General features: G+C 39.0%; 1 protein-coding gene across 30 annotated transcripts in view; it reads right to left on the bottom strand.

Annotated features, from left to right (window-relative positions):
* Positions 1-21,524, bottom strand: part of ADGRL2 (adhesion G protein-coupled receptor L2) — a 219,062-nt gene that overhangs the window by 80,871 nt on the left and 116,667 nt on the right. For 29 of the 30 annotated variants that reach the window (XM_077333200.1, XM_077333196.1, XM_077333203.1 and 26 more), the window contains exon 3: positions 7,367-7,580. In XM_077333200.1, the coding sequence (XP_077189315.1) occupies positions 7,367-7,580 (214 nt within the window). Of the gene's footprint in view, positions 1-7,366; positions 7,581-7,656; positions 7,676-21,524 lie in introns of those variants that run through there. The other variant, XM_077333212.1, reaches the window with a different exon arrangement.

Below are 21,524 nucleotides of genomic sequence, written 5' to 3' on the forward strand. Positions count from 1 at the left end.
ATTGAAGGTTTATATGAGGGATTTGTAAAAAAATGACCACTTGATATATCTGTAGCAAGCTAAAAATATTACAGAGGAAAGCATTAATTCTGTTATTCTCTTAGACTGCATTAACTTCATAGCAGTCACTTGCTTTATAGGTTCTGTTCATCATGACACATAAAATGTTAGGCTGAAGTTCTTTAAATATCTATATGCAGGCCTGGGAGTACAAGGTGGTGTGTTGTTAAACCGCAAAGACAGTTCAGAGAACTTGCACACTCTCTTATGTCACCGATATAAACAGGATTGGCATGCTAAATATTGTATGACACAAAATCTTCATAAGCAATTGGGAGTTTAGGTGGGTGCATTTTAGTGCCCTTCCTATACACTGGATTGTTTAACAGCAGGACATGTGTTACCAATGTCCAACACAAAGATGACCCCACATTTTAAAATGTGCAGATCACATAAGGAAAAATTAAAGTTCCTTTAAATTTGGCTATAGCATTCTGTTTTACATCTATAAAGGTGGTCTGGGATTATTTAGGCTTCTTCAATCAATTCAATAGGCAATTAGCTGCAACCATTCTCAGAGGAAGAGCTGATGCAGTCTAAAATTATGCTGCTGTTTTTATCCTTAACCTTTAAACTCTCCCACTTCAGAGTTTATTAAATGTAGGGATAAAATGCAGTTAGGGTACCTGACCCATTCAAGACTGGTTGGGGACAGCAAATGCAAAAACCTAAGTGGTTCAATTTGAAAAGTTATCATCAAAAGTACACAAAAGGTCAGGATTATGTTTTCATTTTAACCAAGAGATTATGTTTGTGTCATGGGAGTAATCTCTAGGTATAATTTGGGATGTCAGTGCAGCTGCAACTTCCTGCAAGTACAATTGTGCACTTCACTACTAATGTTACAATCCTAATTATGTGAAGAAACATTTAATTTGTCTATAACCTATGGAGGTAAATAATGCATAAGTCCCATAAAAGTTCTCTTTGCTGATCTAAAGGCTCACTAATTTCTTGCAATTTACGATCTCCACTTCCCTACAGGTTTCTATCTTCAGATCTTGCTTTGTGTATCACTCCTGTTTTATTATTACATGATATTCAACATATTTCTATAGAGCAATAAACCTTCACAAAAAGTTTTCAAGGCCTCACATAAGAAACCACATTGCTATTAATTCCACAGCAACCGTATAATACATAAACTATTGCTTTGCAAACTCTAGAGCAATTAGACCTCTCGGCTATTTGGCTAACTCTGCTTCATGATACCCAGTGCAGTTAATTATATTTTTTGATGTTAATAGCATCTGTCAGTTTCAAGCATAAGTCCTCTTTGATGAATATTTAAATTATATTTGAATTTAAAAAATCTTGGTTTCATTGCCTATTCACCAATAATCACAGCTGAATAAAAGGGCTTTCAGGAAAAACATGAGGTAAACGGTGATCCCCATGTACAGGAATCCCAAATCCATATTATTCTGATGTAGTGGGTAGGATGGCCAGTATCCTGTAATTAACCATGCTTTCATAATGGAAGGGAAAGGTCTCCAAAATCACTTAACCTCCTCTGTTTTGTATATTATGTAATTTGAGACACCACTGGGTCACCTGGATAGATGAAACACTATTTTTTGTAAAGGATATATGATGGCTGATTTTATGGTGTTAATACTGACATTAGGGTGTTAGCTCTGATTTTCATAGTTTTGCAGACAATGAAGGAAAATCACATTTGTTCTGAGGATCTCTAGGCCTGGCCCATAATATAACTAGCCCATAACCTGAAGCATTTAGTAACTCTCCTCATCTTTTGAGGGTTGGAAAAGGAAGGGAAGCCTCATTAACTTTATCCCATGACACATGACAAGGCTGCAGAGAGGAGTGGGAATTGCATACAAGCGCTGTGCTTGCGCAAAGCTTAAGGGAATATGACAGCTAATGAGTGAAGGGATGATTCGTGAGAACGTCCTACCATAAATCATTACATGGCCATAACTGTAGCAGCCAATCATATGTACAGGATTTTACAGCTGGTAGTGTTTCATTGCATACCATTGTGATTCAGTATGTTATGGGATATGCCTGTTTTCAGTTGAGAATGCGGAATGTAGTGGCCATGGATCAGGAAGCCCCCCAGTTTGAATCTCAGCTCTTTTATGAACTCCATACATGGCCATTTCCTCTCAACCTCAGCTTTTTTTCCAATGGCAGTATAGGAATAAAAATACTAGCCTACTACCTAACAAATAAGGTTTTTATACGGAGTAACTTTAGATTAAAATCATTTGTATCACTGAAGCAAAATTTCACTAGTAACAATAGCAGCAAATGTGAAACATTTTGGTTCCACTTTGTGCTTTGCTAAATACTAGCATTATAAAACACTACTCAGATAATTGTAAGTATTTCATTTGGCTGCAGGCTCTCACATTTGTTTGCTTTACAGTGAATTCACAAAATGTGGTCAATTTTAAGAGACCTAGCTTAAATGGGAAGAACTCAGCAATCACCCATCTGACTACAAATGTATTCTCTAAGAAGGGTTTGCAGAAAGAATGCCTGTGTCTGCGAGTCGGCTTTGATGTCAGCTGAAGCCAGCTCCAAATAAAGGAATGTCTAAGAGAGAGTGTCTGGCTCTGATAATCATGTACAGTAGAGGTTTGTCAAGCATCTTTCAGACTCTGGTATTGAAAGCCAATAACATGCCAAAGGAAAATAAGGACCTGATATTTGAGATCAGTCATTTACAATGACAGCTTTGATGCACATTCAGTTAGGGAATGCACTTGTCCAAATTGGTATCTGATATGTGACAATCAATACAGTTACTTTTGGGGCACAGCAAGAAAAGTAAGTATGCAACGAAACTGAAATGTAAAAATGTAGGCAGCACTCAGCTAGAAGGCATCATTTTCACTAAAGAATGCCATTAACAAAAGGCTGCAACTCTGATCCATGGAGAGAACAGCTACTATCATCATTCACATAAAATCCAACACAGCAGAAGAGGTCAGTAGCGTCCTTGTCTAAGGCTGAAAAATCCCAAAAGAAGGTTTCTTTATTCTCAGCTGCACAGGGAAGCTGGAGATGAAGCTTGGAACATTAGGACATTTTACACCCGAGTTAGGAAATGGAATTGGAACATTGTACTGGGGCTCATTTTACAAAACCATTTTTGAGAGCTGTCACAAAGTATACATAGCAAGATGCTCCAAAATGGTTCTCAGTAGGGTGCACTGTAATGTAATGAGGTAGCCGGGAAACTATTTCACAAACTGGTTCAGGCTTTCCACTAGTGCAGAACTGGGGCTTAAGGGGCCAAAGCAATTCATACTGATGAGATTAATCAGATGAAATGGGTGAGTTCAACATCCATCTGTCCAAGACTCTAGATTTTAGTGATAGATTTTCCTTTATTCATTATCATTAGAAAGAAGACGGCCAGCCTTGTTTTTCACTTGAAAGGATACTAGTCTCATATCCCTGCCCTGCTCCCCCCCCCCCATGCCTGACAAGCATGGAAATATGTGAAACATGCTGGCAGGATGAAATCTGATCAGGAAGGTAATTTATTTTTGTTTTCTTTCAGCCAAATGTCATTCACGTTGACAAAAAGAATTAAAAACATAATTTGCCAGAAGATATCTGATGGCAGGAGAATATCTCCCTTTCCTTCCCCTTCCTGCCTTCAAATAAATGGGCATTTTTCCCCTTATCATACTTAACATAGTAAAAGTATAAGGAATTTCAAATTAAACTTAAAGGAATTTTAAATGGCCTCATTGCTAAACTACAAATAGAAAGGTCAGGGAGCCAAGCAAGTAAACAGTTCTCATATTGAGCTTAGATTTCGCGCAGCTGTGTTCTCTGAAGGATGAATGAGTGACATGAGAGGGAAGACTATTGCAGCATGAGAATCTTTGGGGCGTGATTGTTCACTAGCTTGATACACCTAATATAGCAGAGTCAGTGCAGTGAATCAACCCATGTGCTGAAATGGTAATACTTTAGTTCCTTAACAAACAGATTCTTGAACACATTTCTAGTTATATTGTTGAATACATTTAAAGGAAAGAGCTTCATCATTTTCATTTCCACTGTTTGCCATTATGAGTAACTGAATTTCTGATTACAATTAGTTAGGTTAATCAGATGTGTGCAATCACATCCAGAGGTGAAACACGCTGTTGTCACATTACCAGCTGATTCTAAAATATGGGTGAACGAATTGTACACCTTAATCATATTACATTGTCACAGATAATGGCCAAGATTTAATGTTCTATCTCCACATTTCTTGCCCACTGTCAGCTAGGACAGACAAAAACATTTCTTTAGGTCTTGAAACTGCATTTGCCATAGATGCTACTGGGAGCTGAATATATATTTTGTGAAGCCATTTTTATGGCTCATTTTTATGTTGTGACTGATTATTTGATTGTATCATTTTATTTTGTTATCTATCTCCAGCAGGTCTTTGGAGTTGCATCATTAAAAAAAATGATTAAAAAACAAACAAACAAATTAATCAATCACGCCTCAACACTCCAGTTATTTAATACAATGAACATGATCCCAGCCAGACTGATGAATGAAATCCTATTCTACTGCTAATGGAATTAAATAACATGCTTATTCTTCTACTGAAATAAATGGATCTTAAAAATGGTAGTTAGATTGTGCCAGATGTAAGAAAACTCAATGGAATACTATGTTCTAAATCTACCTACAAGCCCCAAGTGATCAGCAACCAATATATCATAATTAGACAGAATTAACTGTCAATAAATGTTCACATGGGCAAGTGGGGCGGAAGGAAGTATACCTCATTAGAATTTAGAAGCTTCTGTGAAGTATACAGAACATTACATTGCACCACATGCTTGTTAAATGTCTTTGGTTCCTACAGTACTGACTTTACAGGCCATTTCTGGCTTTTAATTGCAGTGTGGTATATTGCCTTAATTGCAGTAAGACATTACGGAGACATTATTAGAAATGTATGCAGCAAAATCTATATTTATTTTATACTTCTTTTATTATATATGAATCAAATAAAATATATTTGTTTTTGCCCTATAAAGTAGAACACCTGTATTTGAATGAGATGTTTTGATATACCAAGTCTTCTATGAATTATAAGCAGAACTTAGTGGGGGTTTTTTTCAAAATTGAACTTACTAATATTAAAATTTCATATTTTGTAGTTTACCCTTTCTATTATCACTATCAATTTGGATCCAACCCACCATTTGTATTAAGTAAAATTTGGTATCTCTCTCTCTCAAAAATGGAAGGTTGTTTCAATACAGCTTGAGTTATGAATATCTGCACAATGGTCTTATATCTGCCCTAAACAAATCTACCACCTGTTATGATATGTTGGTAATAGGGTATAAAGGATAACCAGTGGCTATAAAAGGGCTGCTCTCTCTCTCTCTCTCTCTCTTTCTTTCTCTGTGTGTGTGTGTGTGTATATATACACACACACACACACACACACACACACACACACACACATACACACTAGGGGCAAAGCCCGTTGTATCTAAGAATACAATGGGCGCTAGAGCTTAGCAGTGGGAAGAGGAAGGGGAGGAGTTGTCCAGTCTGTAAGGGCATGGTGTTGATTGTGTGTATTGTGTGGGAGGTTGTGGTGGTATGGTAGCAAATGAGGGTATGGGTGTGGAGTTATGGGTGTCAAGAACCTGTGGTGTGGAATATTCGTTGAGTGTGAGATAGGAATGACCTTTGGGAATTTTGGAATAGTGGTTAAAGATGAGCTTTCCAGAGCCATGTCTTCAGATATGTGAAGGGAAAATCAGACTGGAGATTCTTCTTAGGGGAAGATTACATGGCAACCAATTCCTCCCAGTTCTGCATCATTTCCCTTCTTGTGTGAATTAGGCCACATTCACCGAAATGCCCCTCTGCCCTAATACACATGGGGTAGTCACAGTACACAGGTGTCCACCGTGTTCCTTCTTTTCCATTTGTTCACTGTTGATAAATTGTTATGTATCCACATGCTTCTTTCATGGTTGCTCCTTAGAAGAACGGATTTTTGTACCCTATTGCTTACTACCCAAAGGAGTCTCAAAGCGGTTTACAAACACCTTTTCCATTTGTCTCTCCACAATAGTCAACCTGTGAGGTATGTGGGGTTCTGAGAGATCTGAGAGAAATGGGAATGGGCTGCAGTGACCCAGCAGGGTCTCAAAGCATTTTCCAATTGTCTTCCCTTTCTCTGCCCATAGCAGACTCCCCATGAGGGAGGTGGGGTAGCAAGCCTCACAGGGAAGCTGGCAACCCTAAGAGGAAGACTCTCTGTGCACAGCAGTCTCGACCATAGTAAGGTTTTTATACACTGTTTTTTTATTTGCCAGGGCAAGGTTATTTACCAGGCCAATAAGTCATTCAGTTACCATGTGTCTCCAGACATTTACTTGTTCTCTATTTACAGTTTCAGGCTGTAAATATTTATTTAGATTTTCCTGCACTTTCCAGACTCACAGGACTGATGCTGGTCTGCCTGTCTGCACCCCAGAATACAAACAGTTGCTGGTAAGGGCTGGCCATAACCCATAGCCCAAGAGGAACACACCTGCACCACTCCCTACCAACTGTAGGCAAAAATGGCTCCTTTGAAGGCTGGACTCTGAGGCATTGTATGATTTTGAAGTGCTACTTCCAAACCTCCAGGAATATTTCCAACCCAGCGGTAGTCAACCTACAGGTGTGGCCTGGAGAGCTCCTGGAATTACAGCTCACCTGCAGAGTATAAAGATCAGCTCCTCAGGCATTAAGAGCTACTTTGGACAGGGTTGTGGTAGAGAAGAAACATTTAAGGCCTCCGACACAGGTTGTTATTGAATTGAAAGACTTGAGGCCTACTGCACAGGGTTGTTTCACATAGGAAAATCCAGCTGCAAAAGCACATTGAAAATGCATTATTCAATGTATGCAGAAGAAGCTTGACACTGATACATTTTCTAGATGGGGAAGAGGTCAATTATTGATGCATTAAATGTTTTAATTAGCATGGATATCTAGAAGGTTCTTAAACAGAAAGCCACTTCTGAAAAATTCTGAGTGGGATTCTGAATTCCCAAGAGAAGAATACAGCAACTTTGCAAAGAAAATAATTCTGTTTCCTTGTAGCCACTTTTCTGCTTTCTTGCATTTTAGGCAGATAAGAAAAAATAAACATTTAAAAAATATTTCTTGGTAAAAATGAACATATTTGTTTTTAAAAAAGAGAAATAAAAAATCCATAGAAAGTGAAGTGAAACTTTATTTGGATGGGTAGAAAATAGATTAAACTTTTTTTGTAACGAGCTGTAATCAGCATTATGATTACCTTTGCGTCATAATTTTGTAGGCATCAGGGAGGAAACATTCTGTGTTCTCCATTTGGAAAGGATCTGCATCACAAATTTTATCATCTGTCCTCCCATAATTAGCACTCTCGATCATGATGACATCACTCCCTGGACACCGAAGATCGATGGAGTATCCCTCACAGGACAGTTCTCTTCTTACTAAACCAAATGGTAACGCTGCTCGACTGAAGCCTACAAAAAAAGAATAAGACAAATTGAACAATTATTCTTTTTATACAACTTTAAAAACAACAACAAAAATACTAACCTAAGGGCCATAGAGTCTGGGATCATGGGAGGACTCTTCAAACAGATCATGGCCATGCCTGTACAAGGGAAAAATTCCATAGGCAAAATATTCCCACTATGTTTAGTCATGCATAATCCTAAATGTAATTCAGAAAACATCATCCCATAAATACTTAGAAATCTTACCCATTTCATTTATGTGATGTTATCTAAAGTTACCCACCTGCTTTTGCATAAAGTGGCCAGAAGGAAACAGTATCTCTGTCAATCTTATTAATACAAATCAAACTTTGCAATGGTAATGAATGAAAATTTCATAGTATTGCCTAATAGCTAAACTTCATTCTTTTGGCTAGCAAGTTTACAAACTAGAATGCAACGATACTTTAAACCTATATAATGATTCCCAACCTAAGTTTGTGATTGGGTTTATCCAAGCTAGAACCAGATCAAACCTCAGATTGACTTAATGGTAAATCAAATGAAGTGTAACAAACTTGTTTATTTCTCTGCTCACTCCCACCCACAAACCAAGAACAGTATGAAATTTTTATGTAGCAAGCCCTCACACAGCTCCCCCCCCCCCGCCTCAAAATAACAGAGAAGTGGGACAGCTACCTGTGAAAAACACAATAAAATGTAACGGGCTTAATAAACTCTATAACCTAAGACCAGTATATGCCTTAATCCTTCAGTTTCTATATTCTTTCATCTTACTCTTTTGTTCCCATACATATACCATGATACATTTCTCACATGACCCCTACAAGTTCCCCTCTAAAAAACTAGTTTTATTCATGTACAATTTATGCTTTGAATGTGGTTGCTATCATTCACTCTGTTGCCTGATGCAATTATTTCACTTAACAATTTTCAGCTGGTGGCCAGTTGAGCTACACTTTGGCAGTGTACAAGTACTTGCACATCTTTTGAACAGACAAGGGACATTCCTTGTTTGTTGATGTTGATTAAAAGCAGACATATGATCATAAGAAAGGCTAGCAAAATTCTTGGAAAGATTTCTAAAGGAGAAAAAATATACAAGCAACTAACTGTTTTAAAGTTATTCCCTAACATACAACTTTTAATTCATGTTTAAATTGCTGGTGATTTAAGCATACTTTCATGAATCAGTATAAATTATGTGAATTAGTAAAAATCTAGTTGTAGTAATACATGAAAAGCAATATTAATATGATGGCAATACTTGGTGTCATATTTTAATATTGTAGGCAGCTCTACATGGGAAATCAGCAGCATTCTTTGAATATTCAGCAGAGCCAGTAGGCATCCCTCAGGATAAATTAATATGTGAAGCTAGAGGAGGCAAAAAGGAGGCATGAATTTGAGTTGCTGAAGGGTAGAGTGGGTTATCAAGACTCACCATAGTAACCCATTTTTTTGCTAACAAGGACACTCTGGAACATGTGGCATAATAAAAAAATGAAACACAAAGGTCATTTCTTTCATTGCTAACAGTGTGAACTTAAATGTACTTAGATGGGAACAATTCTGCATAGGATTACACTGTAAGTACTCTCAGTTAATGCCACCCTCTACTACCTTCTGAATTTAAGAAAGTGAATTGCGCAATTGTAATTTTCCTTAAATCTTGAGCCATAATATCATCTGTTTCTGTGTATCCCAAGTGATGGTAGAATCTATTCCATCAACTGTTTCAGCCTAATGTGTTCAGAAATTCCTGAAGAGTCAAGGATAAAGCCTGGGAGTGGTGCTGGGGGTGGGGTGAGGTGAGGTTGGGAGAGTACAATGCCATGCAGTCACCTTCTAAAGGAGCTATTTTCCCCAAGAGAAATGGAATATATTTTAAATAAAGAATAAGCGACCCAGTAACCCAGAGGTCCCTAACCATCACCTCGAGGTTAGATTCAAATGGGTGGCCATGTTGGTCTGAAGTAACACAATAAAATCAGAGTCCACTAGCACCTTTAAGACCAACGAAGATTTATTCAGTGTGAGAGCTTTCGAGAGCAAGCACCCTTCCCTATTTCAGCCACTTAGCACCTGCAAATTTCAGTCACACTGCCATGGACACTAGTCATGTATATTAGCGATCCCCAACCTGTGGGCCATGGACCACATATGGTCCGTCAACTAATTGGAGGTGGGCCACAAAGGACACCTTCTCTCCCCCCCCCGGCCCTTTACAACACACTTCGGGTGTCATTGGCTCCCATCACTCCCAGATGGGACTATTTCATTGCAGAGAAACAAACTCAGGGTTCCCATTGATTTGTCATTGTCATGAGTTAAAATTTCCATGAAAACAAAATGTTCCTTATGTTCGTTGTTGTGGCGTGTCTGTATCATATTTTGAAGGGATGTTTAAACATTACCATAGCGATCAGAGAGAGTTAGGGCAGTGGTTGAGAGTAAACTACCCACCCACACGAGGCATCAGTAAAATTGTCAAGCGTTGAGTGGTCCCCGGTGATAAAAAGGTTGGGGACCACTGATGTATATAATGACAGCACATATTCAAGTCAGCTTGAGTAATCTTTTAGCATGAGTATGAATGCCGGTTTCCCAAATATACAACAAACTTCGTAAGTGTAAATGTGACTGGAGGTTGGATGTGCCAACATCCCACATGATAAATCACCTGTGAGGGCAGGCCTCAAGGAACTGAAGATGGAGAAACAGAAACATAACAGCCTGAAAATAGTTGGTTTTTGTAACACTTTTTTTTTTCTAACTTAAGGAATGTCGAAGTGCTTTATAATTGCCTTCCATTCCTCTCTCCACAACAAGCACCTTGCAAAGTAGTTGAGCTGACAAGAGTTCTGAGAGAACTGTGAGTGGCCCAAGGCCGCCCAGGAAGCTTCATGAGGAGGACTGGAGAATCAAACCTGGTATCTAGATTAGAATTCTCTGCTCCTAACCACTATACCATGCTGGCTCTCGATTAAGAGTGCAACAATAAAAGCATGGGTATCTCTCAACCTCTTCATCAGATGAGAGAGAGAGAGAAAGAGAGAGAGACAGACAGACAGACAGACATGTGCATCCATATCTGAATCTCTGTGTGTGTGTGTGTGTGTGTGTGTGTGTGTGTGTGTGTGTGTGTGTGTATTTATAGATACATACACCAGCCCACTTCAAAATGTATCTAGATCCTTCTTTTTTGGAATGCTTGAGGGAGAAGAATTATAGGGCAATAATATGAAGGAAAACTCACAAAAGTGCTATGGCTACAATAATATATTCAACAAAAAGCAACTCTTTCTGTCAGTCTATTCAGAAATTCTTTATATGACCAATAAAACTATACAATACCGAACAGAATATTATATACTGACAAACTATAACACAGAGCTTTATTTAATAGCTGCTGATCTAAAACAGTAGCCTCGTCAGAAATATGTTTCTTTAAAAAGAATGTCTGCAGCAATGAAGAGTTATACATAGTTTCACGGTTAACAGCCTGTTACAGCTTCAGGCAATGGAGTCTGTGCTTTTCAAAGAAAATGCCCCCTATGGTACTACTTTGTACATGGTAGAAACATGCCAGTTTCCATTCAAAGATAAGTGCAACAATATGTCAACCACTTGGCACAGTGATAGAGATAATCACTCAATTAACCACAATTATCTCCAGCAGCTCCAATAATACATTTAGATTTGCATTCTATATAGTTTTTTGATTCATGAAGTCATGGTTGTTAGTTCTCCATCTTGGTTTACCACCAGTAAAATGGGGATAGGGACCTATTTCATGGTTTTGTTGGAAATGTTAAATATCTTTTTACTTCCCTCTGTTAAGTTGTGGGTTTAAAAATAACAAACAAACAGAGAGAACTCCAAACAACACTATGACCGTTTATGCACTGGAGGTTTCATGCTGGGCTGCAGGCTGAAGTTTTAGTCGCAGCAGGTTGTCACACCTCTTCCTGCACCCACATGGGGGAGCATTTGGCCCAGTGCACCTCATCTGCTCCTGATTTTGCTCCTGCATGGGAGCTGGGGCAGTGAAGTTCCCAGTGCATAAACGGTCTATGTAGGGACAGAGACTTATGTGCCACTGACAGGGGTATGATGGATGCATCCTGGCCTAGTGACAGAACTGGGACCTGAAACAGGGCCAGGCCTGGGGAGGGTTAGGGTTAGCCTGACATCTTGGAAGAGCCAGATCTTTCACAAGAGGCCAAGAATGTCCACCAGACATGCACCTCTTGTTCTGTATTATATAAAAGGGCTGCGTGAATGGCCAAATATAAACAGGCCACCCAATGCTTCCAATAATACATAGTGGTTTCCAGGAAAAATAAGGAGGACCTAAGTGAGCAAGCCATCTCCCCCTTCTGTCTGATGCTATGAGAAAAACTGTCTGGGTGGCATGGACCAGTGCCAAAGCAATGAAGAGGCAAGACAACTGAGCCTGTGCACATTTTTTGTATATCTAAGTGGCATGGTAGATTTCAACCAACCTCAGTTAGAAGGATCTCGAATAGCAGGGTTACAAAATCTCTTTAGAAAGATTTGCATTTTGTCAGGATTGGCAGTAGATGCCTACTCTGTAGGACCCTAATATCTTCCCCATCCTAGAAAGATGCAAGAGCTTAAAAGTGCAATCCTGGGCAGAATTAATACTGTTAAGCCTATCAATTGTCATAGATGGAGGAACTTTGCATAGGGTTGCACTTTTTCAGAACTGGAATATGATGCATGAAGAGTGTTAGCAGTGTAGATGTTTATAATATACTAGGGGCCAAGCCTACTGCATTCAGGAATGCAACAGGTGCTAGATTGGGGGTATTGGGTGGAAGAACTCTGTGGATGGCTTCTCCCTCCCCCCAGGACCTGGAAAGGCTGCAGGCTGGAGGCCCCCAAGCAGGGAACTCACCAGCAGGGGCAGCTCTCACGCAGCAGGGATCTGCAGCCTCTCAGCCTCGGAGGGAAGGAGGAGGAGGGGGTGGTCAGGGATGGGGGGTGGAAGGCGATTAGCTGGTCGCTGGACAGACAGGCAAACCGGTTGGAGGAGGAGCCACTTGGGCGGGACAGCCACCCTGAGTGGGTGTTAAGTGCTGAGTGGCATTTAAGCTATGAGACACGCTACAACTCCAAGGCCTTACCAGAAATATATTATGTGGAACAGGTAATCATTTCAAAATAGAGCAGATTCCCAATGTTACTCATAATATGACAGCGTGCTATTGCAAAGATGTCGTGCAACATTTGTCATCACTCAGCTAGGTGTCCTATGTCACATTGTACAGCCATGGCAATGGAGAAACAATGTTAAATTAAACTACTTCCTCTGCATCTGATATGCTTTTGAATGGCATCCTGGGATCAACCAGTTTAGGAATTTGGGGATGAATAGTTCAGTAACCTTTTGAAGAAAACAGACCATCTGTTTCTTATGTATTTGTCACACTTGTACCACACATCTATGCAAGTGTGGACTGCAGGGTCAAGGAAGGTGTGAAAAGTCAAGTGCTGTGTTTGTAATTTCTGATCAGACATTTATCAATGAAACTTTCAAAGTACAAAACTAAATCAGATTACAGTTAGTTCTTAACTGTTTTTCTTTTATTCTTATTATATTATATGGAAAGTGTCTAGATCTGGATTTGACAATAGTTAAATTAGTTGACTGAATCTCCTCAGTTCTTTCATAATGCAGTGTCTTGGGTGCAAAGGAATATATACAGCAGGAAAAATGTGTGTGTGTTTAAAACAAAACAAAACTGTATTTAACAGTACTGGACTTTAACCTAAACCTAGCTCTGATCTATATTCGGGTAGATTAAGGTCTCAATTAACAAGCAAGAGGGATCTCACTTGCTGTATATGAATACCACACATCAAAAGGAATAGTGCAATATAATGTTGTGTCTAAAGCAGAAGGGGGGCTCTATTTATGCAGTCTTCTCTATGCCATCATTATTATCGTTAACACGTGCAAAAAACGAATGCCTCTAAATGAAAAGCCTGCCAATAAACACTTCAATCTTTATTTTTAGTCTTATTTTTAACAACAAATTGGGAAAATAAGCCTTCTAAGAAGCAGAGTATAATACAATCCATCTTGCAATCCTGACTATATATTTAAAAAACAACAAAAAATCTAGTGGGAGGCTCTGTTAGCAAAAAAAGAAAAACTAAACAAAACAAAAAAAACAATCAATATTGCAGCTCAGAGCTGTACAAATGTGAATACTACCAAATAGCAGTGCTTAGGTAAAATGAACTGTTTTGCTCCATTTTCTCTCTCTGAACAAATGATTTTTAAAAGACAGTTTTTTTAAAAAGAGCTATAAAATGTCAAGCAACAACTCCCTGTGCTTTAGAGGAGCGATTGGAAGAAATACCTCCTGGCAACAGGTGCAGTGACTTAGTCTGAAATACATTCACATTCAGGAGGCAACTCTGGTAAACAGATGTCTTGATTCATGATAGAAAATGGGAAGACCAGCTTCTAGATCCTACTGCTAGTTTTTTCATCATTTCAAAGATCTTCAGAATTAAGTACGCTGGTCTGTCAATATGAACTGCTGTCACTATTGACTTGGAGATGCAATACCAGCCATTGATATTTAAACATTATGTTTTCCTGATAAATCAACAATTCATTCTGCAACAAAACAACTTCCCTGTGCTAAGCAAAAGCCTACTTCAGTAGGATTACTGAGGGCTCAACTTGACATGACGAAGAAAAAGAAAAGTTCCTTTTTATACCCTGCTTTTCACTGTCTGAAGGCAGTCTTAAGACAGCTTACAATTGCCTTCCCTTCCTCTCCCCACAACACCCTGTGAGGTAGGAGAGGCTGAAACCGTTTACACACTGGAGGTTTCATGCCAGGCTGCAGGCTGTAGTTTTAGTCATGGCAGGTTGCCCCACCTCTTTCTGCACTCACACAGGGAAACATCTGCCCTGGTGTACCTCATCTGCTTCCAATTTGTGCTCCTGAATGAGAGCTGTGGCAGGGAAGTTCCCAGTGTGTAAACGGTGTGAGAGAGCTCTGACAAGACTACCAGGGTTGTGACAAGCCCAAGGTCACCCAGCTGGCTGCATGTGCAAGAGCAGAGAAGAAGCCACCGCTGTTAACTGCTACACCACGCTGACACTTTATTATTCTACCCATTCACATGTAAAAATAGGATGATAGTGGAATAATTCTTTTCTACCCCTAAAGAAACATTGTGTGGGGAAGGAAAGTAAACCTGACCCTCCCCAGCTTACTTTATTGTTATTAGTCGTTTGAAGCATTTCCCCCCACTTTAGTTCCGATCTGGAGGCGAAGTGGGATGACAGGAAATGCTTCCACTGGTGAATATGAAGATAAAGGAATATGTAAGATGTAGCAGAAGACAGTGTTTAATTACCCTTAGCTAGAGGCTTCATTTTATGTGAAAAGAAGATTGTCACGCCTGCTTTATAAATTAATAGGTAGACATGTGAATAAATATTGGTGAAAGTTTCCATCTAATCTATTCTCCACAGAAATGTAGGTGAAGTGTTTTGAATACTTCAAATGAACTAGATCAAGAATTAATATTTTTATTTTTATCATCCATAAATAGCACTGCAATTTCCTATTATTTTTAGGAATTCTTGGGAGCATCCTTAGATCATGGATGTATTGCTCATGCTATGCAAGGGACAGGGAAGCCTATGGCTCACTGATTGTCCAAGATCTTTTGTGATTCTGCAGATGTGACTTATAGCATAATAGAAACATTAACTTCACCAAGAGCAACAAACTCTATTCATTTGCATATATATGTGTGTATGCAAAAATAAACATATCTTGTTCCAAAGAAATAGGTGAAACCAAGCATTTATCTTGCAAACACTTATCTTGCAAACAAGCTTTCTGGCAAACAGGCTTCTTCTGTGGATGGGGTTTTGTGTATGTCTCTGTGTAATTTGTGTTACATTTCAACTACTAAAACAAACCAGTTACCTCTTACTTACACTTCTATGAAAGATGCTGCTTATGTATTATTACTTGGTAGATAAAACTTTTCTCTGCATAACTCATTTTTATTTAATAAGAAAGAATAAGTCCACTGAGGAAGGAAAAGAGGCTAAGATAAAGTGGTTTTTTACACCAGAGTTAAAATGTGCTTCATGATTAACTAAAATTGTTCTCAGAGGTTCTGCAAAATGGCATATTTGTTTCATTTTCCATCCCTCCTTGCTTTAGCTGCACTGAAGAAATGGCTTGGACCAAAGTGAAATAACAACCTATATTAATTGAAGTACAAATATTGGATTACTGGTTTTATCATTTTACCCATTTAAAATGCAAGTATTAGTGCACATTCAATTATCAGTGGACTTTACGGAGCACTATTTTCCTGCTTCAGCTTTCTGAGGCCCCCTCAAAATATTGTTTGTTGGGATCCATAGACTTTCAGGAACAGCACAGGGGCAAAGGTACTATAGGAGGGAGCAATCAGCAGAAATCACCACTTCTTCTACAAATTAAAATGCCAGTCCATTGGAGGAAATGCCTGGTTGCCTACAGGCCACTAAACTTACAAGCAAAATAAAGACATTTACCTTTAGATTCCATCCCAAGCAGAAACAAATAATGTGGACTGGGGGGGGGGGGCTATGGTACTCATAGGTGCCATAGTGCCTGTCAATACATTTCCTGGTTTCCATCAAGAGTTTAGAAAGTGGGTGGAGCCATGTGGGGTTCTTACCCAGCAGGACTTATGATTGGCTGTGCAGAATAAAATAACATTGTTTCAGTTGCAGCTTCCCCCACACGGTTTGATGTCTTCCCACTCCTCCTGTATTTTGTAAATTATTCCTCTTCTCCCCTGTGTGGTTCTGCCTCCTTCAGCAGCCATTTTGTTATTGGCCCTGCCTCCTGGGGCAGCCATTTTGTAGTTGTGCCCACCAGCCTTCTCAAAATCTAAACAGTACTCAAAGGCTTTAAAAGGGTTGAGGACATCTAGACTATGCTGTTTCAGATAATTATTGACATTGCTTACTGTGAAGAGCAAGAGAACTTGGCATAGATCAAAACATAAATCAACAAGAATCTCCATTCTGAAATATGAAATTATTCCAAAGGACACAGTGCAAGTGAGTGAAGCCATCATGAAAAAATAATATCAGCATAAATACATTTTTTCTAGTAAGAATGAAATAGTGCCCTTCCCCATGTTATTTTTTACTCACTAAAAGGTCTTTTGTAAATATCACATTTTCCCAAGTAGAATGTTTACAGTTGTCTTTTTTGACAATCTTCTGATATCCTGAAACATGATGGTACAAGTTGAAGTGATGCACACTGAGTAGGATTTCATTGCTTGTTGTTAAACAGATATGATGCTTCATGAAAAAAGGGTTATTATTATATTACATAATCTTTAAAAAGTAAAGAAGGAAAACTGAAAGACAGTATATCAGTACCTATCTGTCCCTTACACTAGATATGAAAACAGAACCTTTGGATTCATGTTTCAATTACAAAGCAATTAGTTAAAGGGGGGGGGGAGAAATAAAGGGGCAGAAGTAGTCAGTTTTATTTGAATTAAAATTTAGAATTAGAATTCTGGTTTCTACTCTAGACAATCATTAAGGGATCCATTCACGTAACCCAAAGGAATTCAAACCTTTATTAAATAACTCCAAGTCTGTTCCCAGTACCCAACAAGTTAACGAAAATCTCCCATTGAAGCAAAACTAATGATAATTACAGTTATATAGGATGGAGTGGGGGGGGGGGGCAGACCTAGAAAGAACTATACCGGAATGATAAGAGTTTCATCCACTAATGCAGCTGACCTAAATGGCCTAAGAACTATTTAGATCCACTAGTAGTCAGACTCCTCCTCATTTTGAGGGGAAGTTTGCTGACAAACCCCTTCTCTAAGATCACCTGCTGGTAATTCAGAACTTATTATTCCCCCCCCAAGTTTGGGTTGATCATTTTTCTGCTCTATTTAATGTCCCAGCAGCTCCAGAAAATCTGCTGAATGACTCCATCCCAACTAATGTCCCTAGATGGTCCCCAGTTTTGCCTGACGAAGTAGAGGAACTAATTCTGAGCCTTAAGATAGGCAAAGCCCCAGGCCAGGATGCCCTATCAGCTGAACTTCTAAAAAACAACCCTAAATGGTGGGCTCCTCCCTTGGCCAACTTATTTACCTTAATTGACTTACATGGGATTGTCCCAAGTTCTTGGTTGAATTCAATCATTGTTCCCATTTTTAAAAATGGTGACCATAACGACCCTAATAATTTTAGACCTATTAGTTTATTATCTGTAAGATTTATGCAAAACATCTTGAATGGCGCCTAACTGATTGGGCTCGCTCTCAAAGAATTATAGGTCCTGAACAGATTGGTTTCTTGCAGGGTAACTCTACTATAGATCACTGTTTAACTCTCTCATGCCTGGCCGAGAAATATACATCCCAAAATGGTAAGAGGCTATACACAGCTTTTATAGACCTTAAAAGTGCCTTTGATAAGATAGATAGGGATATGCTCTGGAATTAATTGCAATTAATGGGTATGGAACCGAGACTTGTGTTTCTCATCAAAAAACTTTGTGTCCACCTCCTGTCAAGTCCGGTATTCTTCAAAGGGAGACTTAACCTCTAAGATCTCAATGACCATTGGAGTTAAGCAAGGCTGTATTCTGGCCCCCTTGTTGTTGAATTTATTCATTAACGATTTAGCGCAAAAACTGGAACCTATTAATGGTCATCCCCCAAAACTTGGTTCCCAGCATATTCCTTTGTTGTTGTATGCCGACGATACTACAATACTCTCATATACAAGGGTTGGCTTATAACGATACTTATCCACCTTTTACCAATATTGCCAAGATAATAAGTTAGTAATTAACTATGGTAAAACAAAAGTTTTGGTTTTCTCTAAGAGCAATGACTTGCAATGACTTGGTCTATTGGAGGCACTTCAATAGAACAAGTCAAAACATTTAAGTATCCAGGTGTTACCTTCCAGTATAACCAGAATTGGAGCTCCCACTGCCAACGAGCTATCAATCTGGCCAAATCCTCATCATCCTTGATAAAACAGTTCTTTTTCTCTGCGAAAGGTAACCAATTTATTCCTGCAGCAATTAAAATTTTTAATGCCAAAGTAATGTCCAAGCTCCTGTTTGGATGCCCCTTATGGGTTCCTGCCTTTAACAAATCTACTGAGGGTGTTCAATCTGCTTTCTATAGGCAAATTGCAGGGGTTCCCAATGGTATCTCCTACCATATCATTTGCACAGAATTTGGCCAAATTAGGGTAGAGACAAGGGCCTGGAGAGCTACTTTTAAATTTTGGATCAGACTATTTTTTAGAATAGAAACTGGCAGCCTTTTAACTTGTCTAAAAAGTGACCCTCTTAAATTTCGATGGTTCCAGGCTATTGAACAAAAATTAGTCTCCATTGGCATCGATCTGAACTCCCTACTACCTCAGGAAGAAAAATGTATCTTCCGGATTATTACATAGAGAATATTAGACCATGAGCAGCAGGAACTCATACCTACCCAGCCTCGAGTCTGCTCATCAGCATTCTTTGGCATTACTATGCAGAGAAATATTATGGCTACATATTTGCATCTTCTTGATGTCCCACTCCTGAGAAGAGCTTTTCTCCTGGCACGAATGAATGCTTTCCCCTCAAAGGTCTTAGAGGGAAGATTCCACCGTATCCCATACCATGCGAGACTCTGTCCATGTGGTTCTGGCTGCCCTGACTCTGTCTCACACATTTTGTTAGATTGGCCCTTATATGAGCAGTGTCGGGATGACAGCTTTGTTGCTTTGCTGGGAAACAAGCCTTCTGTAAGTAAATCTATGACCTTGCAATTTCTGCTCTCTGACAAAGACCCAGAGGTAACCATTTTAGTTGCCAGAGTTTTAACTAAGATGCTTTTATAATATGCTGCCTACCTTGTATTTTATCTTTTATAGTTTATTTAATCATCTTAAGATCTGTTTGGTTATGTAACCCCATGGCCTATTTTATTATTTTGTTGAAATTTTAAATCCTATTTTTATATGTCCTATACATATTTTATGCCAATAAAAGGTTACTGACTGACTGACTACATATCACCTTCACATTACTCTGCAATCACAGTGCTTGACAAATTGATGTTAGTTTCATCCAGATTGATACATTTTACAAATCCAAAGGAGAAAGTGGAAAATGGACATTACAGTTGGATACTTCCAGGAGCTGCCTGAACTCTTCGGGGGAGCTCACTGTCCACCTGTAGAGAATTGTTAACCACTGTTAACCACAATGACTATCTGAATGAAAATAGAACTCCTAACAGTGTTACTAATTATATCAATGTGAAAAGCTTTTTCCTTCCCTTCACCTGGCTGGATTCAATTAGGGAAATCACAAACATGCCTGACATACCTAATCATACCTATCCCAGGATCATCAAGAACCCACTTACATTTTTAGACTTGCACGGATAATGCAATTATGGTTTTGTCTCTTCTGGGAAATGAATTAAAGATCTACCCATGGAAATCTCAGGCACACTCTTGTAGGCTTCATTTGTTCCAGAGATGCTTTTTTTTCTCCTCCAGACTTCTTCATGTTGATATGGTTAAGGTGACCAGATTGTCCCACTTTTGGAGGAACATCTGGGGGTACCTGACAAATTGTACTTATGTTAAAATTAAAATATATATATTACAATTCTAATTTTGCATTCTATGTGTTCTATGACACTTTTTGTTGCTCCATATAGACCAAATTTTTAATCAAGAACGCCCTCGGTCAATGGTGTTCCGCTTTACCAATGTTAAAATCTGGTCACCTTAGATATGGTAGCTATATTCTGTACCTTCTCTCCTTATATTCCCGTTACACCACATGATCTGTATGTGCTTAGCTTAAGTTTGTATGCAAGTTTGCTGATTACTTAAATTTCTGTTCTCTGAATAAAAACCACTTGTATTTTTTAAAATCTGATCTAGTTCATTTTGAGACCTTCTAAGGTAGTGATCCCCAACCTGTGGGCTGCGGACCACATGTGGTCCTTCGACTAATTGGAGGTGGGCCCCGAAGGACGCCTTCTCCCCCTCCCCCGGCCCTTTACAACACACTTCGGGTGTCATTGTCTCCCATCACTCCCAGATGGGACTATCTCGTTGCAGAGAAACAAGCTCAGGGTTCCCATTGATTTATCATTGTCATGAGTTAAAATTTCCATGAAAATAAAATGATCCTTATGTTCATTGTTGTGGCGTATCTGTATCTTATTTTGAAGGGATGTTTAAACATGACCATAGCAAATCAGAGAGCGTTAGGGCAGTGGTTGAGAGTAGTGGAGTAAACTACCCCCCCCCACCGGGCCTCAGTAAAAGGCGTTGAGTGGTCCCCGGTGAGAGGTCCCCGGCGTTAAAAAGGTTGGGGACCACTGTTCTAAGGTCTACACTGGCAGAGAACCCATTGTTCCCCACTTGCTAGCTAAATTTCCCAACTCAGTATCTAATTTGGGTAACACTGTCTTCGGTGAACTTAAAGTGCTTCACATCTGCCATGCAGCACCTCACTCATTTTGTAGAATGATGTATAAAATGAGAACTAGATTTTATACTACTCTGCTCTCATTTCCCTCAAAGTCACTAGATTGAAATACAAAGTACTGGCATAAAAACAACACTGAGAGCAGCCTGTTTGTGCTGACCTGGCTGAGAATGTGCTGATAATTTAGTCCTATTTTTGTCTTTCTTTTCCAAGAGATTTGTAAAAATAAACAGTATCAGTATGAATAGGAAAAGAACATAGGGCTAAAAAAGGGTAAAAATTTACAGATATTGTGAATTTCTAACATAAAAGATCCCACAATCTGTTAACATAACACTGATGGTCCAAATGGTCAATCCGATTCTGAAAACTTAATTTTGTT

This window comes from Paroedura picta, chromosome 4 (assembly GCF_049243985.1).
Source record: "Paroedura picta isolate Pp20150507F chromosome 4, Ppicta_v3.0, whole genome shotgun sequence".
Taxonomy (NCBI): domain Eukaryota; kingdom Metazoa; phylum Chordata; class Lepidosauria; order Squamata; family Gekkonidae; genus Paroedura; species Paroedura picta.